The sequence below is a fragment of the Martes martes genome, assembly GCF_963455335.1.
Source record: "Martes martes genome assembly, chromosome: 16".
Lineage (NCBI taxonomy): Eukaryota > Metazoa > Chordata > Mammalia > Carnivora > Mustelidae > Martes > Martes martes.
In genome coordinates, this window is record NC_137904.1 from 16,971,142 (window position 1) to 16,997,811 (window position 26,670).

Sequence of the window (26,670 nt, forward strand, 5' to 3'; positions counted from 1 at the left end):
ACAAAATGTAGGCCTTTATACAGACAATGAATGTTCTCAGTGTCACATCCAGTCTCTCTAACCTACCTTCCTGATCCTGGTGTTCATGATCCTTATAATCCAGCCATGCTGAAGGACTGAATCACTGTCTTGCACACAGCTGAGGTTTCCCACTTTCTACATAGGCTGTTTTTTCTGACTGCAACAACCTCTTCTTCACATGTCTAAATCCTTCTAAGACCTACCTTTCCCCCATGCTTCACCTTGGCCCCTTGGTGAGGTAAGGGAGGCATACCCACTGCCAGACAGGCTGTAAATTCTGCCAGTCCCGTGAGGGAGTTAGAAAGAGCTGGGACCAGATGCCAGTACTGAAGTTCTCAGTACATGGCAGCTGGGAGGTGGAGAGGAAAAACCTGCCCTTTGGACAGCATGCCTGTGACCATGCCACTTTGGCCACTCGCTGTTTGTCCAAGTGCAGATAAAGCATAAACTCACTGAGAGTCTCTATGCTCAAGGAGGCATAGTGAAGATGAGATAGAGGAGGAGGACTACAGTTCTCTCCTGACAGGAAGTGATCAAGTGTTAGGAGTACACATGGTTTGCATAGAGGTCAGCAACCAGGGGCCAGGATGGAAGCTGGGGCCTGTGTGTGCAACTGCAGTATCTGGGAAGGCTTTCTGGCTGCAGACACACTATAGAGTTTACGGTCTGAACAGCTGTCTGGGTGGGCTCAATCCCGGAATCTAGGACCTTGTGTGGCCAAGGTGGAACCCAGAGGGGCAAGACAGCAGAGGCCAGCTTGGTTGGTGGGTAAGATGGCCCATGGGATGAGACTGGCTGGGTCTTAAAAGGGGTGCCCGAAGTAGACTGCTCTCCTTGCTCCTCCTTTTGGTGGGGTCAGTGGTTTCTGCCTTCAACAGATTGCTTTCCTGACCTGCAGCCCTTTCTCTTGTCTCCCCTAGAGCAGAAAGCAAAGCGCTGGAATGGGGGTTCTTCAGTCACTCCCCCTCCCCCGCTCAGGATCACTGTCTCTGGGGGCCCTGGCCAGAGGCCTCCACCTCACTCCTTCAGGCCTTTAGGGAGCCCCGTGCCCACCTACGAAGCTACATTTCCTGCTGGGGTGAGGGTATGAGTCCAAGATAACAAGGCTGGTTTTCTTTCACATATACCACTTCATTGTCCGAGGTTTGGTTGCATGAGGAATAACCGTGCAGTGCAAAAAAATGTGTTAGAGATAAAGAAAGCACAAACTTCAAAAGAAGAATACATTAATCTCCGTAGATGCGCTTATTCACAGGCTTTTGGGGTCTCTCTAGATCCAGGGTCACCGTTTGCATAATTCAAATTTTCGGGGGTAGGAAGCCCTTCCGTGGACACCTCTATTTTGCAACCTCCCTGGACCCAGGAAGGGTCAGAAGAAGGCAGCTCATAGACCCCTGCTCCGCAGCCCGCCGCAGCTCTCGGCCCCTTGGGGCGCCCAGAGCTCTCCCGACAGGGACTGACACCCCTTCCGACCACGCTCGGCGCACTACTCGCAGGCTGCCTCAGTTCCCTCTTCCGCAGAACCAGCGAGCCGCTTGGCCTCCGGGTCCTGGGGCGCTGCGGGGGCGGGGCGGCGGCAGCCTCTGAGGGCTGCCGGAAGGGGTGTGAGTGCGGGGGCGGGCTCCGCGCCGCCCCGCCCCGGGGAGGGAGCCCAGGGCGCTGCATCCTAGCGCCCGCCTCCGAAGCCTCTGCAGCCACTGCCGTCGGGGAAGATCCCGGCGCTGACATGACATCGCGTGGCTCTCGCCCGGGCCCAAACTCCCGGCGCCCCGCGCAGTAGCCCCGCGAAGAGGCGGACTCGACGGTGCCGACCGCGAAGAAAATCAGGCGGGCGGCATGGAGGCGGCGCACCTGCTCCCGGCCGCCGACGTGCTGAGGCGCTTCTCGGTGACGGTCGAGAGCGGCCTGAGGCCGGAGCAGGTGTCTGACGCGCGGGAGCGCTACGGCCCCAACGGTGAGAGCGCGGGCCTGGCCGGGGAAGCTGGGGCCGCACGCGCCGCGGTCTCAGTTTACTCTCCTACTCTGAAACCGGGGAACGGTCCTCCCCCCTTACAGCCTTCGGTCCCCGGGGGCTGGCAGGAAGCGAGAGCTCCGGAAACTTCTGCAGATGCCTTTGGGGCGCTCGGAGGGGCTGTGCGGCCACCTTCGCGGGAGGTTGGGCGGGTTCCGGGTTTAGAGACCTGACGCCAGGCTTCCCTTCCCCCAGACCGAGGGACCCGTGCGGTCCTTCCGAGCTTTCCACATACACCCCCGACCCTATCCACTCCCACAAGCTTGAATCCACCACTATCCGCTGTCCGCCCTGCAGCCTGCCCTCATCATGCAGATGCACACGCCGAGATCAGCTGGCCAGGGACCAGTCAGGGACCCTGAGACCCAGCCTCCCAGCTGGCCCTGAGGGTCTCCCTGGGGGCTCAGTAAAACCTCCAGAAGGTGCAGCTTGTCAGCTGGCAGCCTTGGTGCCCCCACCCCCACCCCCACCCCCAGGTCTTCCTCTTTCAGCCACCCAAGGCGGATGTGGCTGGCGGGAGTCAGTGGGGGCTTTGAACTGCTGAGGCAGGAGACCCACCTTTTGCGGGGGGGGGGGGGCGCGGGGGCGGGCAAACTCAAGGCCTCACTCAGGGATTTGCCAGGGAAGGCCTTTCCCTCCTGTGTGACCTGGAGCAGCACCTGACCATCTCTGGGCAGGGAGGGAGCCTTCCTGCTATTGCTGTTTGGGTGGAAATGGCATTATTTCTTCCTCAGCTTCAAAGGAGTTTGTGATTCTCCATCTGCCAGAAGGCATAACAAATACCAAGTACTATCCAGATGGGGCCCCTGGCACATTTGGAGGCCCTGTGAAGGTGGAAAATGTAGAGATCCCCTCCTCAAGTCACTTGCCACTCTCTTCATCCACCCCCAGGGCACTGGGCACAATGTTAGGGATCCAGATGAAAATGTCCTCTCCATCCCCAAAGTGCAGCCTGGACCCACTTTGTGTTAGGACTTGGGGCCTCACCCATTCAGGGATCCCAGCCAGCCAGAAGGGAGAGTGCTCCGGCCTGAGTGTCTCACGGCTCAGGGATGGCTAAAATTACTGAGAGCTGTCAGAAAGGAAGCTTTGGGTTTTGTATTGGTTTATGAAAACCACCTCTTATATAAATATTATCTTTCTGGAGCAGAAATCCTTTTCCAAAAAAATTAGTTGCTATATTTAGTTGAGCTGTGGGAGGAACTAGAGAGATAAATATTATTTAATATCCTCCATTAGTGACTTGGCAGGGAGGGTGTCATTGCTGCTAGAGGGCAAGACAGCAGGACCTGTCCCCGAACCTTGGGGTGGGGATGGGGGTTAGGGCAGCAGAATTGGGGTTCCATAGCCTCTTTTGTGCTGCTGTGGCCTCCATCTTGGGAGTCCTGAATCCCAAGGAAAACTGGAGACCCAGCCTTTGGTTCTGCCTCCAGAGGCCCTGTGTAGCCCTGGGAAACATCCCTCTTCTTCCTGGTTCCCATGTGTTCATTGATCCAGCGGGGGGGGGGGGGGCTGCCTGAGAAGGAGGGAACCTCTAGTTCTCCCCTATGTTGTTTTGTGTAAGTAAGGGGATTTGGGGGTGAGCAAGCCACTGAGCATCTGTGTGAGGTGATGGACAAGGATGTTGGTTTATAGGTCCCCAAAGAGGTGGATGTGCATTCAGGGGATGGTAGGTAGGTGGCCACTGGTTGGGGGCCGTTGATGGGTTCCCCTGGTTCCCCTGTGTTTTGGTAATAATAATAATAAAAGCTAGTGATCACTGAGCACTTACTATGTGCCAGACACTGTTCTTAACACTTTGCCTCTCTTATTTATTCCCCAAAACAACTCCATGAAAACAACTGTTGTCACTCCCATTTTATGGAGGAGGTAACTGAGTCACCAGCATATTAGCTTGCCCAAGGTCACACAATACTTGGTAGAAGTGGTATTGGGTACCTAACCCTCTTTAGCCTCACTTTTTCTGTCTGTACAAGGGAGTCACTTGTTCCACAGGCCCTGGATCCATGGTATTGGTGGCTGTGCTAGGAGGTGGGTCAGCTAGGCAGTAGCTATCCCAGCAATGCCACCAGCCTCACAGGGCCCCAGAGATCCCTCAGATCACTGACTGGCTTCTTCCTTTGGAAGCATTTCAGGGCTCTGGAAGTCCTCAGGTGAGGAGAGGGGAGCCAGTTGCCCCTTCCTGCCTCACACTCTTACTCTGATCAGCCCCAGCTGAAGAGGAGGCATGGGTGTCCTGCAGTTTCTATAGCCACTGGGGAGGTCTTTCTCTCTTGGGTGATCTAGAGTGGTATACGCATCTCTTGGGTAGGGCTGACAGAGTTTTGAACCTTAGCTCTGCCCTCTTCATAACTGTGTCATCCTAAATAAGCCACTTCTCCTCTCTGTGTCTTGATTTCTTCATCATAGGGTTGCTTGTAAGTACGCACACCAAGCCATCCCTCCTTGTAGCAGAAGAGTCTGGGCCAGGCTCCAGGCCAGCTGGGTGGTGGGGGTGAGCCAAACCTACAGGTGGAGGGAAACACCCCAGGGACTAGTGTCCTCCCCCACCCCAGGAGTCTATGCACCTGCAAAGTCGTTAGTGCTGGAAACCACAAAGAACTCATTTGCTTAAGTCCTAGGGTTTGCAAATTCTGCTGGTGGATGGAGGAAGGGAGGCTGTAAAGCAGGGACTGGGGATCCTGCCCTGCCACCTTCTCTTCCTCCTTCCTCAGCAGTGCGGGTGAGTTTGCCACCCGGGAGTCCCCCATACACACAGAACACAGCCTATCTCAACCCCAGTGAATAGACATGTCCTCTGAAACCCCAACAGGGCAGTGAGTAGGAGGCTCCTGGCCCAGCACCTCTTGTGAGCATGCCCTGCTCTGTAGGTCCCAGAGGTGCCCACAGGACTCAGCTTCTTCCAGAGGCTTTCTACATCCTTTCAGTTTTTTTTTTTTTTAATGAAACTGTGCACATAGTACAACATTCAAAGGGTACAGAAGACATTATAAAGTCTCCCTAGACCTGTCCCCAACCACAGTGTTCCCAGTGTTCTGTGTCTCCTTTCCAGGATATTCTGTGTACATACACATCTAGATCTGTGATCTTTTTTACACAAACGGTAATGATTGTGAGTGCTGTTTTGCCCCTGTTTTTCCGTGATAATCACTCTTGGACATGGTGCCATGTGGGGCATCTGTAGTCTTCCTAGTGGCTATGCAGAGTTTCATGTGGCTGTTGTAGTATTTCTTTGCCTGGCTTTTGGAGGGCACTTGGATTGTTCATAGCCTCTCCTATGACACATTACAAGGCATACTCTTGTCCCCACATCACTTGTCACACACTTGTCAATATTGCCAAAGGTTAAATTCCTAGAAGTGGAATTCTTGGGTCAAAAGGCATGTGTAGTGTAAATTTGACAGCTGTTATTAAGTTGTTCTCCTTAAAGTTGACATGCCTGTTTCCACACCCCTGCACAACTGCAGTGCATTACCGGACATTTTGATCCGTGCCCATCTGATGGTAAAGAAAGGGTCTTCTCATAGTTTTACTTCGCATTTCACTGTTTAAAAATTGGGTTGGGCATTTTTCCGTATATTTAGGAGCTATTTGATTTCCTCATGTCCTTGAACGGACTGCCCATCACCTTTGCTGGACATGAGCCAAAGCAAGAGGCTGAATTGTGTTGGGCTTGTACTCCCAAGTGCACCAACACCCAGTGGTCCTGGAGAGCCCAGTGATATGGGAGTCACGCAAGATCCCAGAAGTCTGGGGTTATTCCCCTTCTGGGGGAGGGTCTCTAAAAGGAACCAGAGCCTGCTATCCTGGGCCTTACACTGCCCATCTGTGTCATGGATACAATGGCACCAGAGCTGCAGGTGGAAGGGATGGCCAGATTTAGATTACTGCCAATGGTGTCTGGGGCTGTGACCTTATCTCCTGCCCTCAGCCCAGACCCCAGCTGGCCTCCGGAACTCAGGAAATACAGATGTGTGGCCCTTGGAAAATTGGCCAAGGGGAGTGGGGCCAAGCAGGAGGACGGGGTGAGGTCTGAGTGGTCCAAATCGCTGGGTGGCCTTAGGAAGACTTGTCCCTCCTTGGCCTCAGTGTCCTCCTCAGTTACAGACATGGAACTCCTAAAGAGATCCCCTGAAGACCTTTCAGGATGTGAAATGGCTCTTGGATCTGACGGAGGTGTGTTTTGCTTGCAGGTGTTGGTCTTTCAGGCTTCCCTGTAGATTTCATGCCCACTGGCCCTCTTGGACAGTCTTAGAGCCCCCTCCCAGGAGCAGCCACCCCTCCCCTTGTACCAGGAGCTCCCTGAGGCAGGGCTGAGTCTGTCCACAGCACAGCTGGCACACAGATGCTAAGCAACCCCGTTGCCAGGGTTTCCTAGTGCCAGATCAGCCAGGTTGGCTGTAGATCCCTGCACTGGGACAGCTGCTTCCCAACGCCCCCTTGAGAGCAGGGCCATGTTGTCCACTCTAGGTAGGTCCTTGAGACCCAGACAGGGCCAGGTGGGCTGGGTGGGGTCTGCTCAGTGAAGGCGTCTCCCTGACTCTCCAAGTGGTGATTTAATTGCTCTGTAACCTGACCTTTGAGGAAGACCTTGGTGAGCTCTTGCCTCTCCAGGCTGGAACCGACATTTAGAAGTTGAAATACCAGTTTCCAATGTTTTGAGATGAGAAGAAAGGAGTCAAGAGGGTAGATTAGGAGAGCAGGTGGTGCATGGAGCCTAGGGCAGACTTGGCCCTGCACCCCACTTCTCCTTGGCTCCAGGCACTGGGCCCAGGGCCTTTACCTGAACCGTGGGACAACTGAGTAAACAATTCTGTGAGGCTCTTTGTGGACCCAGAGATGATTCAGCCCCTCCCCACCCTGGAAGTGCCCAAGTCAGGTGCGGGTGGCCCTGATACTGATGACTGGTAAAGAAGGGCAGGGTGATAGGGGGAGGGGCTTTCCAGGAAGCCTTCCTGAAAGGCTGGGTGTTAGGGAAGGGTACTCTGTGCAGAAGGAATAGCCTGAGCAAAATTTTGGAGGGGGAAAAAGCTCTAGCAAAACCGGGGAAGGTGGTAGCAATTCTGAGGCATCTCGCTTGGCTGGCAGACAGACGTATGCCTAAGCTGTAAGAGGATTCTGGATGGCCAGGTTCAGGCAGATCCAGGAAGGCCCTGAAGGCCATCCTAAGGTTGGTCTTAATTCTGCTGGCCAAGAAGAGCCATTGAGGGTCCAAGAGTAGGGCACAGGCAGGGTCATTCACTCGCTCACAGATCTTTTTGAGCACCTACTATGTGCCAGGCACTGCTTCAGGTGTTGGAAGCACTGCACTTAACAAAGTCCTACTGGCATGGAGCTTCATTTTAATAACTAATATTCTAGCTAATGTTTATTGAGTACTTACAATGTGCTGTGCCTGTTCTAAGCAATTTATGAATAGCATGTCATTTAATCTTCACAGTGACTTAAGAGGAGTTACTATTATACTTATTTTGCAGATGGGAAACTGAAGGGGTTAAGTGACTTTTCCATAGCCAGAGAACTATCAAGAGATAGAGCAAGACATGAACTTAGCCCTCTGGGCCAGACTCCTTGCTCTAAACCGTGAAGCTTCTCTGATCATATACTCCTTTTTGCCCCCCAGGACCCACAGACTAACTTCAGACCCCTCCAGGCCCACCCCACATTGGGCATCCGGGGGTGTAGGCCAGCTCAGTCTGGCATCAGTGACCCAGAGCAGGGGTTGTCTGGCAGAGTCCACCAGGTGAGAGGTCCAGAGCTACACTATTTCAAAAGAATAGTGAGGGGTTACTTCCCACCAGGCAGGCCCAGCTAGGATAGGGGGCAGTGTTTCCTACTACCATCTTTTCCTGCACAGCCTGGCGAATGACATCAAGAGGCAGGCAGGGCTGGGCCATTCTCCCCATTGAAAAGGTGGGATATCTGGCACTGCTGAGGGCTCAACTCCCTCCCCCACACAGCCTGAGGATAACAAGAGGGAAATAGCATCTAACAGGGATGCCTGGGGAGAGGCTGGGAGGGTGCTCTCCTAATCGCTGCTAGTCTCCTGGCCCCTCCTAGTTCCTCCATGGCCCAGGGAGCCAGTCATGTGAAGGGAAAATTGGGTTGTCTGGGGTCTTGGCAGGATTGGAATTTGAAGAAGACCAGGCCTGAGGAGACAGAGCCTAGTAACTCTCAAAAAACCCTCACTAAAACCACCTGTGAGGATAGCAGAGCCTTTTGGGGCAGGGCTGATTTGGCTAGTGGTTCTGGGGTCACAATGGAGGAGTGAGTTAGTCGATGGGATGAGGGCATCCAACCTAACAATCAGAACGTGGGATGCCAAGTTCTCTCTCTCAAGTGACTTTGGCCAGGGAAAGCAGCGGGATGGGGTAGGAAGGCAGAGCAGCTTAGGAGCTAATCAGGAGGTGCCAAGCAGGGGGACAAAAGCCAGACCACCTGAGTTCAGGGCTGCCCCCTCCCAGCTGTATGACCATAAACTAGTCATTCAACCTCTCTGTGCCTCAGTTGTCTACTCTATAAAATGGGAATAATAATTGTCTCTTCCTTGTCAGGTTGTTTGGGAATCCCGTGAGAGTTAAAGCACTAGATGATGCATGGGACCTGGCACACTCAACACTAATAATTCTGCCGTAGTTATGCTAGCTGTGGAGGGCCCTCGTGTATGCTTTGTGTATGATACCTCCCCATCGATCTCTGGAAATAATGGAGGTAGAGCACTTGGCACGCTGCTTAAGACATAGAAGGTGCTCAGTAAGTGTGGTTCTTATTAATAATGAGGATAATCCTCACAGCAGCCCTTCAGGATTTAGCTGGGTACTCTACCTTCCAAATGAGGTTCAGGACTGCACTGGGAGCCAGCTGCTCAGGCAAGACTAGAAGCATGTACATTGTATGTGCAGAGGTAGGCAGGGCATCTTCTGTGACCTCGTGGCTGGCTGAGCCTTCCCCAAGGGAGTGGGTAAGGGTAGAAGGGGAACCTTGTAGGTCTGGGGAGAAGGGGGTACCAGTCAGGATCCAGTAACAAACCCCATGTCTCAGTGACTTAAAACAATACAGGTCATTTCTTCCTCACACTGTATATATATATACATATCTCAATGGCAGGTTATCTGGGGGCTTCATGTTTCCTATACTCTGTGATTCTGGTTCACAGAGCAGACACCATCTCACAGGTTGCTGGTTACTGGGCCAAAGAGGGCCAAAGAGCTCTAGATCTGCACTGTCCAATACACAGCCACTAGCCTTGGGTGGTTATTTAAATTTAAATGAATGAAAATTAAGTAGAATTTAAAATTTGTCTCCTCACTCACATTAACCACATGCCCAGTGCTCAATAGGTGTGTGCAGTTAGTAGCTACCATGCAGCTAGAGGGCACTTCTGTCAGCACAGAAAGTTCTCCAGGACACTGCCTTTCTAACTCCAGAGTCTCCTGCCACCACGTTAGTGCCCCTGCTCAGAACTAACTTGCATCCTTCTTTTTGTAACTTGCACGACGTCCGCAGTCCTACTATGTGCCCACAAGGGGGAAAGAATCAGAAGTATCTGGGGAACAAATGACCACCAAAGAGTGGATCCTGAGTCAGATTTTGGGTCAGAATGCGGAAGGGGAGAACATGAGAGATCACACAGACAGACAGAGGGCAGCTTGTGGGGAACTCGAGCTGCTCTGTGTGCCCTGTGACATTGCTTCCCGACCCCAGGCCTTGATCCTGCCCAGAAAAAATGCCCTTATACAGTGGTCTAGGGGCTACATGCCTGACAGAGGGTAGGGATGAAGGAGAGAGGGATTCAGGTGAATCTTGTGGATAAACTCTTCCTCTGGTCAGGAACCCTGAAGGCATTCACAGAGGTAGAGGGTTTAGAAGTCTCTCCTGGGTAGAGCGTGGCAGAAGCAGACTGATGTGTGTCATGAGGTTGGAACAGTTCTGTGCCAAGGCTGGTGCATGGCAGAGATGACCTCTAAAGGACCCTGCTCCACTAGAGAATTGGCCCAGAAAACCAGGCCTGGCCCTCCCCCCTGCCTTTCCTGTTCACTTCAGCTAAATAGATCAGAAGGAAAAAGTCTGTTTGATTTTAATCTCAATGCAGGACACTGGAGATTACATTTTCCACGGAAAATGTCAGCTGTTACCTAAAATAGGACTAGGGAGAAAAAGCTAGAAAATGTATTTTTAGGTTATATGTTTCCCTCCTGGGTTCCTGCAGTCCAGTGGGCTGCTTGATACTCTCCATGGTTCAGCTGCCAGGTGCCCCAGATCTTCCACACAGATGGTCTCGGGAGAGGGCTCCCATAGGAAAACTCTTTGCTAATACTTGAGTGAAAAACAGGTGGGCAGATATAAGGACCTGTGTCAAGAAGGAGGAAGAAGAAGGGAGAGCCAGCCTAGGGTAGAGGCTCAGAGTCTGCATTGCTGACAAGCTCCCAGGTGTTGCCAATGCTGCTGGCCTGGAAACTGTACTCAGCAGCAGGGCTCAGGTAGGCTCAGTCTGGGAGGTGCCCCAGACAGTCCTCAGCAGGACCTAAGCTCAGCCTACGGAGAGAGAGGCCCCTTGGAATCCACCCTTTGAGGCCCCAGCTCCTGCCCCTTCCCATAGACCTGCCTGTTTGCTGTGTGATCTTGTTCAAGTCATGTTTCCACCCTGGATTTCAGTTCTTGCAGCTGTGAAACAGGGTGAACACCTGCCCTGTCATCCTTTGGGCTGTTGGGAAGGAAGATTCAAAGACTTCAGGTACCCAGGTAGCCCACTCTGTCTGGAATAAAAAGTGCTTCAGGAAATGTAAGAGATACAAATAGAGCTTGTAAAGTGACAGCAGGTCCTGGTGGTGTTTGGGAACATCATTCCTCAGAATGTTCTGTGGGTTGCAGACTGGACATATGGGATGGGGCGTGCCCCAAGTAGAGGGGCTGGGAGGGGGCAAGTTGAGACTCAACCTTCAGGAACTGAACCATGGCAGGTTAGACACTGCCTGGGATGCTGGTTGCTGAGGTCGTGTCGGAGGGAACCCCCACGTAGGGCAGGGCTCAGCGGGCTGGCCTGGCCATGCTGTAGACCTTACCTCAGTGCTCCTGGAGGAGCAGGTATGTCAGAGGTAGCCTGGACTGATGTTCTCAATTTGAGGGAGGGACTCCCTTGCTGTGGCCATGTGGGGCCTTGAATAGGATTGTGCAGCCATCTGAGAAAGAGCGCCACAGGGGAGCTGTCAACTTACTGTGATCTCAGGGGTCCTGTCTCTCCTCCAGTTTGCTCCATTACTCCTCTGTACATGGGGGAGGGACTAGAAGGGCCCTCCTGGCTCTGGTCTTGTCAGGTCATAACAGATCTTCCCTAACCAGGGTGGGCTGAATTGAGTGGAAGAATGGAAGCCTCTGGGCTCAGACCATCCATTCTGTGACCTCAGAGAGCTGTGGGAGCATGTCTAGACCATTATGGTGGCCCGGGTAGGCACAGCTGGGAGAGACTACTGAGACTCCTCCATGGTCCTACTGCATAATTCAGTTATCTCTTGTCTCCTCATTGCTCCTGTGGCTGCCTGGATCCTGCAGAGCTCCCAGCTGAAGAAGGTGAGTCTTGGGCCAGGGCGGGCTGCAAGGCCTTGAGCCATTCACTCTCGGGTTGTGTCCCTCCCTCTCCCCAAAAGAGTGAGGATTTGCTGACACGCCCCCCCAACCAACCAATATCACCCACCTATGCCTCTAAGGCCTCAGGCTCTTGCTCTTTGAATGGTAGGGAGGGAGTGGGCCAGGTGGTCTCCTAGGTGGTCCCAGCTCTGAATGAGGGTAGGTCAGTTGGTAAGGGACCCAAGGTTTACATGGTGCTCCGATTCTCAGGGAAGTCCCTGTGGGAGCTGGTGCTGGAACAGTTTGAGGACCTCCTGGTGCGCATCCTGCTGTTGGCTGCCCTGGTCTCCTTCGTAAGTAAGGCCCCATCCCACAGCATCAGAAAGCCTGGAAGGGAAAGGCAGGTTGGGGCAGTGCTCAGGGGCCCAGACTCTGAACCAGAGGTCTGTTCTCTCAGCCATGGACATCCCTGGGCCTCTACCCATCCCTTTCCTTGCTCAGACTTCAGCTTCCCTTGCCTGAGCCCTCAAAGCCTGCCCCCTACATACTGGACTGCTCCCATCTGTCCCCTTCCACTCTGGCTGTCAGAGTGAGCTTTCAGAAGCACAAGTATGATCCCTACCCCTCCCTGTCTTAGGGCAAGCTTTCTCAACCACAGCACTATTGACATTTTGGACCAGATAATTCTTTGTCTGGAGACTGTGCTATGAGCTCAGGAATATTTAGAAGCATTCGGAAGCATTCCAGACCTCTACCCACCAATGCCAGTGGTACTGCCCAGTTGTGACAGTCTAAAGTCTCCAGATATTGCCAAATTATCCCTCGTGGAGAGCCCCTTCCATGGCTCCCAGTGCCCCACAGAAGAATTTGGGTCTTAACCTCTTACAGCTTGTCTGTGGCTGCTCTCCTTTTGCCCTTCCCCCATTCTTACTGCCTGAACCCCTCCTGGACCTTGCTGGGCCATGGGGAGGTGGAACAGTACTTGTCACTGATGGCTGAGAGAAAGGGCCACCCTGAGAGTGGATGCAGTTCCTGCTCTTGGCCCTGTGCCCAGCAGGGCCTGGGGAGGAGACCTCATGTTGGTGACATGGAGTGCAGGGAAGCAGGGGCCCAGCCAGCTGTGTCTGGCCTTCCTGGCAACTGTTCTTGTGGAAACTGATGACTCTCACAGAGAAAAAAGCCTGTCGGTGCAGGTGCCTTATAACAGCTGAGCTAAAATGGTGTCAGCACCCCTCCACAGTTCAATGGACACTCTGAGACCTGTGGAAGGGAGTGAGAAGTACCCACTTGGGCCAAGAGCTGGGAACAGGACTTTAACCAGGTATTCTACCTCCAGGCCTGGGCTCTGGCTGGGGTTATGCCTCTCTGGCCAATGGACTTCAAAATGAGCCTATAGCGGGACCATCTGGGTTTGCTAACACACAGACTGCCTCACCCCAAAGTTTCTGACATAGGAAGACTGGGATAGACCCCGAGAATTGCGTTTTTAGCAAGTTCCCAGGGGATACTGCGGTTGCCAGTCTGGCATCAAACTTGGAAAACCACAACTAGGCAGAGAGTGAGACCTCCAGCTGTACAACTGCCCCACATCCTGAAAGTTGGCTGGGTGGGGCGTGAATGGTGGCAGTCACTACCTACAGATAAGCCAAGGCCTCAGTGCAGCCCTCTCCCAGCCCAGGCCTCCCCAGGGCTATCTCTTCCAAGGCAGGAGGCAGCAGACCCAGGGTTAAAGGAAATAGGGAGCAGCCCCTGGGCCACAGAAGAGCCCCAGCTCACCAGCTCTGACTCCATAGGTCCTGGCCTGCTTTGAAGAGGGCGAAGAAACCACAACAGCCTTCGTGGAGCCCCTGGTCATCATGCTGATCCTTGTGGCCAATGCTATCGTGGGCGTATGGCAGGTGGGAGGCACAGAGGTGGGCCTGGGCCTTCAGGTGTCCGGGCTGTTCCACGTGATCGCCGCTTGGTGTTAAGAATCCTGCAGCTCCATCCCGGGCCCCAGGGGTGTCGTTCCAAGGGGTCAGCTTGCAAGGGCCAGTGAGGGCAGACCACCTACCTGCCTCCTGTTCTATAGGAACGCAATGCTGAGAGTGCCATTGAGGCCTTGAAGGAGTATGAGCCTGAGATGGGCAAGGTGATCCGCTCAGACCGCAAGGGTGTGCAGAGGGTCCGCGCCCGGGACATCGTCCCTGGAGACATCGTAGAGGTGGCAGGTACACTGGGGTGTCTTTCCATTATGTGATGCTGGTGAGCCCTTCCCTCTCTGTACTCCCATCTTTCTGGCTCTATACACAGAGCAGGGAGCTGTGGGATCCTTCCAAAGCTCTTTGGCCAAAACCTTGTTGGACAGATAAGGACACTGTGAGCGAAGGAGCAGCATCTATCTCAGGGATCACAGCCTAGGCCCCTACCTCTCACCCTTGGTTCCTGGCAGTCCTTGTGGCTCTGCCAAGGGGTGGTGCCCAAAGCCCCACTCAGCCACTCTCTCTCCGCAGTGGGAGACAAAGTACCCGCTGACCTCCGCCTCATCGAGATCAAGTCCACCACCCTGAGAGTGGACCAGTCCATCCTGACAGGTGAGGCCCAGAGGCCAGGGCTGAGCAGGGCTGAGCAGGGCAGAGCAGGTCCAGACATGGGGGTGTCTTCATGTAGGGCTTCCCATTTCTGATTCCATGACCAGGTGAATCCGTGTCGGTCACCAAGCACACAGATGCCATCCTAGATCCCAGAGCTGTGAACCAGGACAAGAAGAACATGCTATTCTCTGTAAGTTCCTGGGATGGCTGGGGCCTTTGTCTGGACACTGATAATAAAAACTTTAACATTCAATCAGTTAAAGCCCTACAAGAATGAACCTCATCAGTTATTGACAATATGTACAAATTTATAGTACTGGTAACACCTTGTGTTTACTCAAGGTTGTATGCCTGCGACTGTTCTAAGCCCTTTACGTATATTTAGTCCTCACGGTGCTTTTGAAATAAGTACTCTTGTTATTTGCATTTTCCAGGTCACACAGCCAGTGAATGGTAGAGCTGGGATGTGAACTCAGACATTCTGACTCCAGAGCTTTTCCTCTTACCTGCTAGGCTTATCCTGCTTTAAGCTGGAGAGGGACAGAGCTAGCCTATAATCACCCAATGGAGATTCCTCTAGTGATAAGGGTTGCCAAAGTGGTGGAGTCCATTTCTCAGATGGGAAAACCAGCTCAGCACTGGTGGGCATGATAGGCCTCTGGGGCCTTAGAGAGAGCACTGATGCTTACAAGCTGCCCAGAAACAGCCTGAAGCTGAACACGGAAGCCACAAGGAGGGGTCAGGCCATTTGGCCGTGGCCCAGGGCACCAAGTTATAAGGCTAGAAAACCTCCCCAGAAGCAGACAGAAATGGAGAAAGCAATATTCACCCAGAGTTCTTAAGGAGACTCCCCTGCCTAGATGTATGGAAGCCTTAGACAAGCTGCTTTGAAGTGGGGAGGGGACTCTACAAGGCAAGATCAAGCATCAGCAGCTGTCACTAGGCAGTTTTCTAAGGAAGACAGTCTGGCTAACTGCAGATTTTTTCCTTAGCTGAGGGGCCTGCAAGTGGGTGGAAGCATGAGGGAGTGGAAGTTTCGTTGCTCAGGACAAAAGAAGACAAGCTGAGGTTACGAGAGGTCCCTACCTTTTCTCCAGCCTCAGCACAGGGCACCTTTCTGAAGGGTACCACGTCATTAGCCTCCTCTGAGCAGCTCCTTTCTTGAACCATTTTATAGAAGAGGACACAGAAACTCAAGGCTAACTAGCCTTTTTACCAGGACTTAGGGATTTTACACGGGCCTTGGGAGTGGATGGACTTAAGCTCAGATTTTCTGGATTCTTCAGTAAATATTTACAGATCATTTACCTAGGATCACAGTCAGCCTGGAACTCCCATGTGGCCACGTTGGCTTTTTACAAATCACATTTTTATAGGTTGGTATTGTGCTGTGCTAGTCGGTCACATAGTCTGTATTGGTCCAGTGCTTCGTGTGCCAGGCCTCATGATGGGCACTGGGGATACAGTGCTGAACCAAGTCCTTGCCTTCGTGGAGCTAACACTGTCATGGGGATGACAGCCATGGCTTAGCACTAGATAGCTTCATAAGCCTGGGAGCATTAAGTGACACGGAGAAAAAACAAGCCAAGTATGGGGATAGGAATGCTATGGTAGCCTGAAGAGGTCAAGGGGTCCCAGGCCCCTGCTGGGATGCTCAGCAGCCCTCCTTGTCTCTCCGTTGGCCAGGGCACCAACATTGCATCGGGGAAGGCCCTGGGTGTGGCAGTGGCCACAGGCCTGCACACAGAGCTGGGGAAGATCAGGAGCCAGATGGTGGCAGTGGAGCCAGAGCGGACGCCACTGCAGCACAAGCTGGATGAGTTTGGGCGGCAACTGTCCCATGCCATCTCTGTGATCTGTGTGGCTGTGTGGGTCATCAACATTGGCCACTTTGCCGACCCGGCCCATGGTGGCTCCTGGCTCCGTGGCGCCGTCTACTACTTCAAGATTGCCGTGGCCCTGGCGGTGGCCGCCATCCCTGAGGGCCTCCCGGCTGTTATCACTACATGCCTGGCTCTGGGCACACGGCGTATGGCACGCAAGAATGCCATTGTGCGGAGCCTGCCGTCTGTGGAGACCCTGGGCTGTACCTCCGTCATCTGCTCTGACAAGACAGGCACCCTCACCACCAACCAGATGTCTGTGTGCCGGGTGAGTGGCTGCAGCCAGCTTGGGGTCCCACTGGTGTTACTGTGTGATGCTCAGCAGGCTGAACTCCTTCTTGGGGCTGCCCCCGACTCCTTTTTGGCAGGGGATGGAGGAGAGAACCTGTGGGCTGCCCGCAAGGTGGGGAACAGATCCATTTTTTCACGGGGCAAGCAGCAAGGTCTGGCCAGATGTGTATCACTAGGACCCAGATGTCACTGTACGGCCCTGGCAGGTCATTGTCTGTCTGTGAACCTCAGTTTCTTCATCTGAAGTTTGGGTATGCAAGCTTGGACAGACAACCATAAAGGATACTGCAGAGGGTCAACTACAGCCTTGGCATCTGAGCCAAGCTGGGCCTGGACCCAACCAAGTTCTGTCCCGCTCCTCCATCACTCCACAGTCAATGCCCGTCACCAGTCACCAGATATGCCAGCTCCAGTGACCTGGGCAGGGCTGGGAAAGGAATTATTCATTTCCTGGCCTTCAATCCCAGATCCTGGGCTTGTTGCCTGTATGTTCCAGGCATTCTGGCTGAAACTCCAGTAGGCCTATGGGGCAGAGGGGTGGATGGGTAGTAGTGAATGCTGTGGGTTTCCCACCCCTCTTAGAGTCCCCAGTCATTCTTCTCTCACCTCTGCTCCCATGATCTGCCCACTGGGAAACTCAGACTCTATATCCAAAACCTTGAAGCCCAAAACCTTGGGGAAGGGGAAGGAAGCCCTGCCACAGGGGAAGGGGCACAAGCAAGTTTTATATTCTGCGTCCCCTGACCTGTAAAATCTCTAGGAGGACTTCATTGGAACAGAGTGTTCCTTTACTGAAATAAAGGTTTGAAAAACATACTACAGGGAAGTTGTAGAGGCCTTACTTGCTGGGAGGGGGCTGAAGAAACTTGACTTCTCGGGAGGTATGCTGGCTGGAGGGCTACTCCCTATTCCCCTCAGGCGTAGGGAGGGGAGCATGAAAGAAGGGACATTTGTTGAACACCTACCGTGTGCTGAGCTGGGCATTGACTTGGAAATGTACACCAAGGCAATTTCTAGGAAACAAGAATTATCTCCTTGGTAAAGCTGGCTTCCAGGCAAGAAAATGGGCCACCCTGGGAGAGGTAAACCCCTGACGCTGAGGTGCACAGGTAGGGGCTGGGTGACCCAGCAGGCCCTATTGGCAAGAGCTCGCTGTCTGAGAACACCTTTGGTCAGGAGTCTGTGTCTCAGAGCAGTATGTGGGTTTCCACCCTTAGAGGCCAGGAACTCATCCTTTCAAGGGGAAAAGAGGGGCAGCTGTACTCGGATCCCACTCTCTTCTCCTGTTACCAGTGGAGAAACTAATGCTCAGGTGCTCAGCCAGGAGTCACATAACAAAATGGGCAAGGATCCAGGCTTCCTACCCCATGTCAGGGCTCCATCCAGGACACTGAAGAATCTGCCATATACCCCTCAGGGGTCCAGAGCAGAGGCCCTGCCTTGGCCTGAACCCGACTCTTCTAGACCTTGGCAGGAGGGAAGGCCAACAGCTTCTTTAGGGGCCCAGAGGATCCCACCTTGGGTCAGGCTTTATTCAGACTGGCTGCCCAAAGAGGAAGAGAGGTAAGGGCTTGCCTAAGAAGCATGCCTCTGTGCTCCTCAGATGTTCGTGGTAGCTGAGGCCGAAGCGGGCTCCTGCCGTTTGCACGAGTTCACCATCTCAGGCACCACTTATGCCCCGGAGGGTGAAGTGTGAGTGCTGGGCAAGGGGGTGCAGGTGGGCAGGGTTCCCCGGTGACCTGGGCTACACCAGAGAGCTCAGAGAGCTGTGAGTGGGCAAGGCTTCCTGGGGTGGGGTCGAGAGGCCATGCACCTCCCAGGGATGGGGCCAAATGCCCTTGTACCAAGACCCAGCCCCACAGGAGGCAGGCGGAGCGGCTCGTGCGCTGTGGACAGTTCGATGGGCTGGTGGAGCTGGCGACAATCTGTGCCCTGTGCAATGACTCAGCGCTGGACTACAATGAGGTGGGACCCAGCTCTCTTCTGTGACCTCACTATTGTCCAGGTGCCCAGGACAGACCCTTCTCCCAGAGTGTCAAAACTCCCAGGATTGGCAGTCCCTGCCCCTTTGGAGTGCCACACCCCAGGAACACTGCCACCCCTGAATACCCCCACTGCCACTCCTTTTGCACACTGGCTTTGAAGCTGTGCCCTAGGACTCTTGGGCTGTGGAAGACTAATGTAAGGGACTGTAGTGCCAGGGAGTCTAGAGGAAGAGATTTGGGAAATAGGACTAGGGAGGGTGTTTAAAGTAGAAGACAGCCCGGGAAAGGCCCACAAGTCATAACCTGATGTGATGCAGGCAGTGAATGCCCTTACCTGCTGCTGGAGTAGTGGAATGGAACATGCATGAAGATACTTCTGCCTGGGGAAAGGACTTGACCAGACCAAGTCACATTCCATAATAAGCTGAAGGCAGTAGACAGCCACCAAGTGGTTTTGAGCAGGGAAGTGATATGGTCAGAACTGCATTAACAAAAGATCACCTGAGCTTCTGTGTGGAGGATGGAACAGACAGGGCAAGACTGCATTCAGGAGCCCCTGTGTGGTCCTCCAGGTCAGAGAGTTGTTAGCTAGGGCTTCAGGGAAAGGGAAGAAAGCTTGGGTTAGAGATTTAGGATGGGACTTGGTGACTAGTTAGGTGAAAGAGAGAGAGGGTGCCTCCTGGTTGCTGTCCTGGCTGGGACAGTCACTGGAGTGGCAAATATAGGGAGAAGGGGAGGTGACTTGAGGGTCACTAAGGAACCAAGTCCAACAGGCAGCAGTTAGATATGTGGGCTTGGAGTTCAAGGGAAATGTCACTGCAAGGCTGGGCATTGGAAGTCAAGCACATGAAAAGTGGGGAAGCAGGGGGTATATGAGGCCTCAGGGAGAAAAGGTGGGAGAGAAGGAGCAGGGCCTGGACAGCAGAGTCTAGAAAGAGGAATGTGGGGAATCTGGGGAAGGAGGCTGAGAAGGAGCCTGCGGAGAGTGAGGTGGATGGCAGGAAGGATCCATGTTTACTGATGCCTGGGTGGGCAGGGGGGTGGCGTGGTCAGAAGGGAAGGGAAGTCTCAGTGTCAGACACTACCCAGACCCCATGTCAGCTGGACTGGGAAGGGCCCCACTGGCTTGGTGCAAAGGAGGTTAGAGGTAACTGTGGTAAAGGGAGCTCCAGGGGTCAGGGAGTGAGTGGGAGGTAAGGCTTAGGGGTCCACTGGAGGAGACCCTGCTATTCACACCCTGTATTCTGGGCCCCACCAGGCTAAGGGCGTGTATGAGAAGGTGGGAGAGGCCACGGAGACGGCTCTGACTTGCCTGGTGGAGAAAATGAATGTGTTTGATACCAACCTACAGGCTCTATCGCTGGTGGAGCGAGCCAGCGCCTGCAATGCGGTGAGCAGAGTGAGGGCTCCAGCCACAAGCCTCGTAGCTGGGCTTCTGGGCATCTAGAAAAGAAAGAGAAAAGGACAAGGTCTTGGGAGGTCTCTGGGAGGAGGACGGCCCTCAGACCCTAATAAGACTTGGCTAGAGAGAAAAGAAAGGAAAAGACTGAGTGTGGGCAAAGACCCAGAGTTGGGAAGTGCACAGCATGGTCAGGAAGTGACAACCTTGTGGCATTTCTTGGGCTGAAGAGGGAGATGGGGGCTCAAATGCCAGGATGAGAGGAGGGATAGACACCATCCCACAGGGAGCAAGAGGCTCTTTTCCAGGCAGCTGGAAAGAAAGCAGTTAGGGCTCCTGGCTCTGCCCCTCACATCCTGACCCTTCTGACCCCTATAGGTCATCAAGCAGCTGATGCGGAAGGAGTTTACTTTGGAGTTCTCCCGAGACAGGAAGTCCATGTCCGTATACTGCATACCTACTAGCCCTGGCCTGGCGGCCCAGGGCAGCAAGATGTTTGTGAAGGTGGGACCTGCCTAACTGGCCTGGGGCTTCTGTGCATGAGGAGTCCCTGGGAGATCTGATCTTCAATCCTCTGAAGAGCTAGTGACTACAATTATGGGGGACAGAGGGAGGTGTGAGGCCCATTGTCAAAGCAATGAATCTGGAACGAGGGTGGTCAGCCCCCCATGGGGAACTGGGAACAGGATCCAGTCTTGGTGGAGATAAAGCCCGATCCAGGCACCAATGCCTGCTGCTCACCATGGTCCCAGCTCTAGACTGAGACGCATTGCCTTGTCACATGACTTTGGGATCTCCTATGCTCCTCCATGGGCCTCAGTCTCCCCATCTGAATGGCAAGGTTAAGCTGGAAGGTCTCAGAAGCCTTTCACCTCTGATAGGGGTATTGCGGTAGTTGGTGCCCATCTTTGGTGCTACATGTTCTGGAAACTGAGTCCTAGGGAGGGAAGTTTCTCATCTAGACTTCTGCCCATCACAGGGCCTCTCACTGCTTTTCAACCTGAAGTAGGAATGACAGCCCTAACTTCACACTGAAATGGAGGTTTTAACCCCTTTTGAAATGAAAAGGCTTCTGTATTGGGATCTCAGGCCACTTTGAAAACTTAGCATTTGGGGTGCCCTTTGGAGGAGAAGGAGGAGGCATTGATGGAGGATTCAGAAGCTATTCCCAAGGTGAGAATAGGAGCAACCCCAAGGTGAGACTCCAAGGCTGCTGAGGAACCTGTCACCCCCAAGAATACCTTCCCAGAGCCACACCTTCAGCATGGCTCTATTTCTGGTCCCCAGGCAGGGCTCAGCCTGCCTCCCGTTGCTGAGACCCCTACAGAATTGGGATACCAGCAGTACTGGATTGGCAGGGTGGCAGTGCCTGTAGGAGGGCTGCCAGTTCTATCCCCACCTCCCCAAATGCTGCAGCAGACCTTCTCAGCCTTGAGTTGGTAGGGGGAGGGTGCCATCCAATGGTCAGCCACAACCCCCATTCCTTTTGGGTTTCCTCACAGTGAGGTCCCCTTGGTTCTCACTCTGAACTTTCAAAGAATGGAATCTGGTCCTTATCTCACTTTGTGTCCTCTTGGATGGCCTTTTCCCATTCCTGGGACTCAACTTCCTCAGTTGGGCAAGAGGGGAAGGAAGGGGTCCTGACTGACAGAGTTGCCTCTCCCCTCCCCCATGATACAGGGGGCTCCTGAGAGTGTGATTGAGCGCTGCAGCTCAGTCCGAGTGGGAAGCCACACGGTACCCCTGAATGCCACCTCCAGGGAGCAAATCCTGGCCAAGATCCGGGACTGGGGCTCAGGCTCAGACACATTGCGCTGCCTGGCACTGGCCACTCGGGATGCACCCCCACGGAAGGAGGATATGCAGCTGGACGACTGCAGCAAGTTTGTGCAGTACGAGGTGGGTGGCAGGGCAGAGCCCCTGGGCTGGGAGCTGTGTGTCTCCCTGCAAAGGCTGGGCAGGTAGGAGGTTGAGCATGGGCCCCGGCCCCACTTGCATCTGCCCCCTCCCTACAGACGGACCTGACTTTTGTGGGCTGCGTGGGCATGCTGGACCCCCCAAGGCCTGAGGTGGCTGCTTGCATCGCACGCTGCCACCAAGCTGGCATCCGTGTGGTCATGATCACAGGGGACAACAAAGGCACAGCTGTGGCCATCTGCCGCCGGCTTGGCATCTTCGGGGACACAGAGGACGTGGTAGGGAAGGCCTACACAGGTCGCGAGTTTGATGACCTCAGCCCTGAGCAGCAGCGCCATGCCTGCCGCACAGCATGCTGTTTTGCCCGTGTAGAACCCGTGCACAAGTCCCGGATCATAGAGAACCTACAGTCCTTTAACGAGATCACTGCCATGGTGAGGCCACAAGATGGGGGCCTAGTGGAGGTGGGGAGGTGTGGAGGGAACACTGGCCATGGAGCTTAGCAAGAGCAACCCATACAACCTCTGCCTCTGATTCATTCTTATTTTTTCAAACATTTTATGACAAAAAAATCTCAAACACAGAAAGAAATGAAAATAGTTTTATAGCAAATACCTGTAATATCTATGATCTAGATTCTACAAGTAACATTCTATTTGCTTTGCAAATACCTATCCATCTATCCAACCTTAATCCATCTTTTCTTAAATAAATTTCAAAGTAGGTTGCAGATGTCAATACACTTCACCCTCACATAATTTAGAATGCATGCTCTAGAGAGCAGCATTTTTTTGTGGTTCTGTTTTTTTCCCTTTTTGAGGCAAAACTTACATGCAATAAAATGCACAATCTTGAGCATATCATTCATTTGATGTGTTTTGATAAGTCATCATGTCATCCAAACCCTTATCAAGATGAGGAACATTACTACGGACACAAGAAGTTCCCTCATGTACCTTCCCCATCAGGCTCCCCTCTCACAACAGGCCATTTTTTCACCATAAATTGCCTGCCCTAGATTTTCATATGAATGGAATCATATAGTATGCACTCTTATGTCTGGCTTTTTTCTTCTGAAATTTATCCGTGTTTTTTGGGTATCAGTAGATGACTGCTTTTTTATCATTAGTAGCATTCCATAATGTAAATATAACCACAATTTATCCATTCACCTTTGGATGGACCTTTTGTTTGGGCCCAGTTTTTATCTCATTCTTGATTATAGACCTATTTGCAACACTGATCTGATTCTTGACCCCAGTCTCACTCCTGACCTGGCCTCTGTTGACCTTCACCCGCACTCCTTCATCTTGACTTTAATGTTAACCTGTGACCCAGTCTTGACCTTGACACTTGACTACAGTTGTAGCCTGGTTCTTGACTTTATTTTTGACCTTCATGTTGACTTGGTTCCTGACCTTGAACTTGACCATCTTAATCTGATTTTTACTTTGAGCTCAACCCTATTATGGGCTGCAGTCTTGACCTGCACCCTGACCTGATCCTTGACATTGATCTTGACCCCTAACCCAGTATTTTATGTAGACTTCAACTTTATATGGCCTCTAATCTTAACCTTGACTGCATCTCCAACCTTGACTGTGACATCACTCCTGATGTGGACCATAACCTTGATTTGGCATCCGATTTTGACTTGACCTTTACCTTAGTCTAATTTTTAGTTTTGAGCCTGAGTCCAGTGTTGATCTTGACCTTCACCTTGGCTCCAAACTTTACCTTAGCTATCATGCCTACCTGGTTCTTTACATGAGCCACAGCCTAGGCCTCATCCTTGACTTAACCTTAATTTTGTCCTTAACCTGAATTTCATCTTCTATACCACATCCAACCTGAATTTCATCTCCACCATCATCAGAGACCCACCTTCCTTCCCAAGTCCACCTCACCAGGAAGATGAGAACATTCAAACTGATCTCCTCTTCAAAATTGTGCTGGTCTGCAACCCTTGCCTTCCCTTAAGCCTCATCCCCAGCCCAATCTCTAAGTTCATTTTCAACCTCACCATTTTTCTATTCAGCTGTCTGTTTCCTTGGGGACATCTCCTGGGTTTGGGGATAGGCTTAGTTGAGGGGAGTCAAGGAAGGAGAGTGAAGTTCCTTAGGCATGATCCTACCTAACTTGGCCCCTAGACTGGAGATGGGGTGAATGATGCCCCAGCTCTGAAGAAAGCAGAGATTGGTATTGCCATGGGCTCTGGCACAGCTGTGGCCAAGTCGGCAGCCGAGATGGTGCTATCAGATGACAACTTTGCCTCCATCGTGGCTGCAGTGGAGGAGGGCCGGGCCATCTACAACAACATGAAGCAATTCATCCGCTACCTCATCTCCTCCAATGTAGGCGAGGTTGTCTGGTGAGGCCCTGTATTTCCTCTTCCCAGCCCTCTGGACCAGCTCTAGGTCACCAAGGGAAATGCCTGATCCTGGGTTGGGGCTATAGGGATGGAGAGACACATATCCTGCTCTGGCTGGGGCCTTCTAGGATCTCACCTCAAGGAGGGCAGGGGCAGGAGCTCCTCATCATTCCGCCAGGCCTTGGTGTACGTACTCCAGCCCCCAAGGAGGTGCCTAAAAAGTTCCCTATCATCTCTCTAGCCGTAACTCCTACATTCAGAGTTGGCAAGATGTGAGAACTAGCTGTTCTTCAGGGCGGTAATGTGTTTACATGTGTACATGAATGTGTGCACACAGCTGAGTGTGAGCGTGATGTGTTTGTACCCAAGTGAAAAGTGTGTGTACACATGTGCATGTGTGCTCTTGTGAATCTTTGGGCATACGTATAAGCACAGAGGATTTGTGCCAGTATATAATTTGTACATTCTTGGGTTCATATGTCAGAGATGCCTATGGGGAATGGTGAGCACATGTTTGCCTGGACACATGTGAATTCTGCCATCTCTGCATATCCAGATAAGCATCTAGGTACTTGTGTTTGTGTGATTGTATAGCCTGTGCTAAGTTTTGCTCCTGTCTGGGAAAAACAAAACAAAACAAAACCCTCTGTATGTACTTAGGCATGTGTTGTCCCCATGCATACATGCCCTAAAGGAGTTATGGCCTAAAGAGGAGAGACCTAAAGAGCAGATTTGTCCAGGCTCCAGAGCTGAGATTGGGAGCAGGAGTGACTGAGTGTGTGGCAGGACCATGCACACACATCAGAACTAGCAAAGTGAGTTGGGGCTCCTGTGGAGACAGTAGGTGAGCTTCCCAGTCTGGGGTGTGAGTAGGAGCAGGACCCTCCAGTTGCTGGGGACTAGAGCCTATGACTCTGGTTCCAGCATCTTCCTCACGGCAATTCTGGGCCTCCCGGAAGCCCTGATCCCTGTGCAGCTGCTCTGGGTGAACCTGGTGACAGATGGTCTACCTGCCACAGCCCTGGGCTTCAACCCACCAGACCTTGACATCATGGAGAAGCTGCCAAGAAACCCTCGTGAGGCCCTCATCAGTGGTTGGCTCTTTTTTCGATATCTGGCTATTGGAGGTGAGTGGGGCCCTCAGTGGAGTTTCTTGAGAGTTTCTATCATTTAGGCTTGCAAAGTACAGATAGTATGACTGAGCCTGGCTTATGCCAAAAGAAATTGTGGACTCATCCAATGGGAAAGACTAGTGCATGCCTCAGGCATGGCTGGATCCAGGCCTCAGTATTGTTGGCCCATTTTGGCTCTGCCTCAACTCCATGCTTAGGCAGGTGCCCCTCGGAGTGGAAGGATGGCTGCTGCAGCTGTAGCCCTCATGTTTACTCCATTATAACCCCAAATTCAACAGAAGAGAGAGCTATCCCTCAGTAATACGATAAAAGTCTCAGGCCCGTTCTTGGCCTACATTGGGTCACCTGCTTATCTCCTAGCTAATCAACATAGCCAGGGGTGTGGCAGATGCTGATTGCCAATCAGGGCCCACCATTGTTACTAGGGTCAGGTGCTTGCAAACCACAGGGCTCAGAGAGGGAGAAGGTGGTTCCCTGACAGAAATTCAGGGGATTATTAGGAAGGGGAAATGGTTGCCAGAAAACCACAGCTAACCACTATAGCCAGTTTCCTCCTGTCCTCCTTGCAGTGTACGTGGGCCTGGCCACAGTGGCTGCCGCCACCTGGTGGTTCCTTTATGATGCCGAGGGACCTCACGTCACCTTCTACCAACTGGTAAGTAAGGACGGCCAGGGACCATGTTGGGATTATTTCTGAGGTAGAACTCACAGCCCAAGTAGTTGTTGGAGTTCCAGGGGAAAGGGATCTGTAACCCCATGGTTGGCCATGGCTGTCCCTCCCTAACCCCATACACATACATAGACATCCACCATCTAAGGAGCTAATCTTAGAAGCCACCGGAAACTACTAGAGATAGCAACCCAGCTCCTGAGCCAGAGAAGTGGTTACTCCTTCTCCCATTCATTTGGTTAGGGGGCTAGCAAGGGGTGTAACTGTGCAGAAGTATCTTACCTTTATCAGGGAACCCCTGATAAATTGAGGGCTCTAAATAATTGAGGGCTCAGAAATATGAACCCCTGAAAGGTAGAACTTCAGGCAGAGGGTCAAAGAAAGGGGACTGAGAGTGGAAGGAAGGAATCTGCCAGGTTCCTCCTCCACCTCTGTAACAACATGCTTCTCGAGAAAGGGATCCACTGACCTCTTAAAGTCACCTGGTTAGCAGGTGTCCACAACAGAGCTAGCTTAGCTCAGCATAGCTCTAGAAGCAAGCAAGGAGACCCCTCAGCAGCTGTCTGTCAGCCTGTCCCTCTGTCTGGGCATTTCCTTTTTTATTTTTAAAGATTTATTTATTTATTTGAGAGAGAGAGAATAAACATGGGGCAGAGAGGAAGAGGGGAAGGGAAAAAGAATCCAAGCAGACTCCATGCTGAGTACAGAGCCCAATGCGGGGGTAGATCTCACAATGCTGAGATCACAACCTGAGCCAAAACCAAGTTGGGCACTTAACTGACTGCGCCACCTGGGCACCGCTGCCTGGGCATCTCCTTTACCTCAAAGAATGTTTGCACCAAATCTGGCAAA

General features: G+C 52.6%; 1 protein-coding gene across 2 annotated transcripts in view; it reads left to right on the forward strand.

Moving 5' to 3' along the window:
- The first annotated feature begins 1,717 nt into the window (after positions 1–1,717).
- ATP2A3 (ATPase sarcoplasmic/endoplasmic reticulum Ca2+ transporting 3) overlaps positions 1,718–26,670 on the forward strand; it is a 33,831-nt gene continuing 8,878 nt past the window's right edge. For both annotated transcript variants that reach the window (XM_080825424.1, XM_080825425.1), the window contains exons 1-17: positions 1,718–1,975; positions 11,582–11,599; positions 11,867–11,949; positions 13,390–13,494; positions 13,668–13,806; positions 14,089–14,169; positions 14,274–14,359; positions 15,856–16,320; positions 17,947–18,035; positions 18,206–18,308; positions 19,587–19,718; positions 20,106–20,231; positions 21,408–21,626; positions 21,743–22,078; positions 23,795–24,015; positions 24,940–25,142; positions 25,718–25,803. In XM_080825424.1, the coding sequence (XP_080681550.1) occupies positions 1,858–1,975; positions 11,582–11,599; positions 11,867–11,949; positions 13,390–13,494; positions 13,668–13,806; positions 14,089–14,169; positions 14,274–14,359; positions 15,856–16,320; positions 17,947–18,035; positions 18,206–18,308; positions 19,587–19,718; positions 20,106–20,231; positions 21,408–21,626; positions 21,743–22,078; positions 23,795–24,015; positions 24,940–25,142; positions 25,718–25,803 (2,610 nt within the window). In that variant the 5' untranslated portion in view covers positions 1,718–1,857. The remainder of the gene's footprint in view (positions 1,976–11,581; positions 11,600–11,866; positions 11,950–13,389; positions 13,495–13,667; positions 13,807–14,088; positions 14,170–14,273; positions 14,360–15,855; positions 16,321–17,946; positions 18,036–18,205; positions 18,309–19,586; positions 19,719–20,105; positions 20,232–21,407; positions 21,627–21,742; positions 22,079–23,794; positions 24,016–24,939; positions 25,143–25,717; positions 25,804–26,670) is intronic.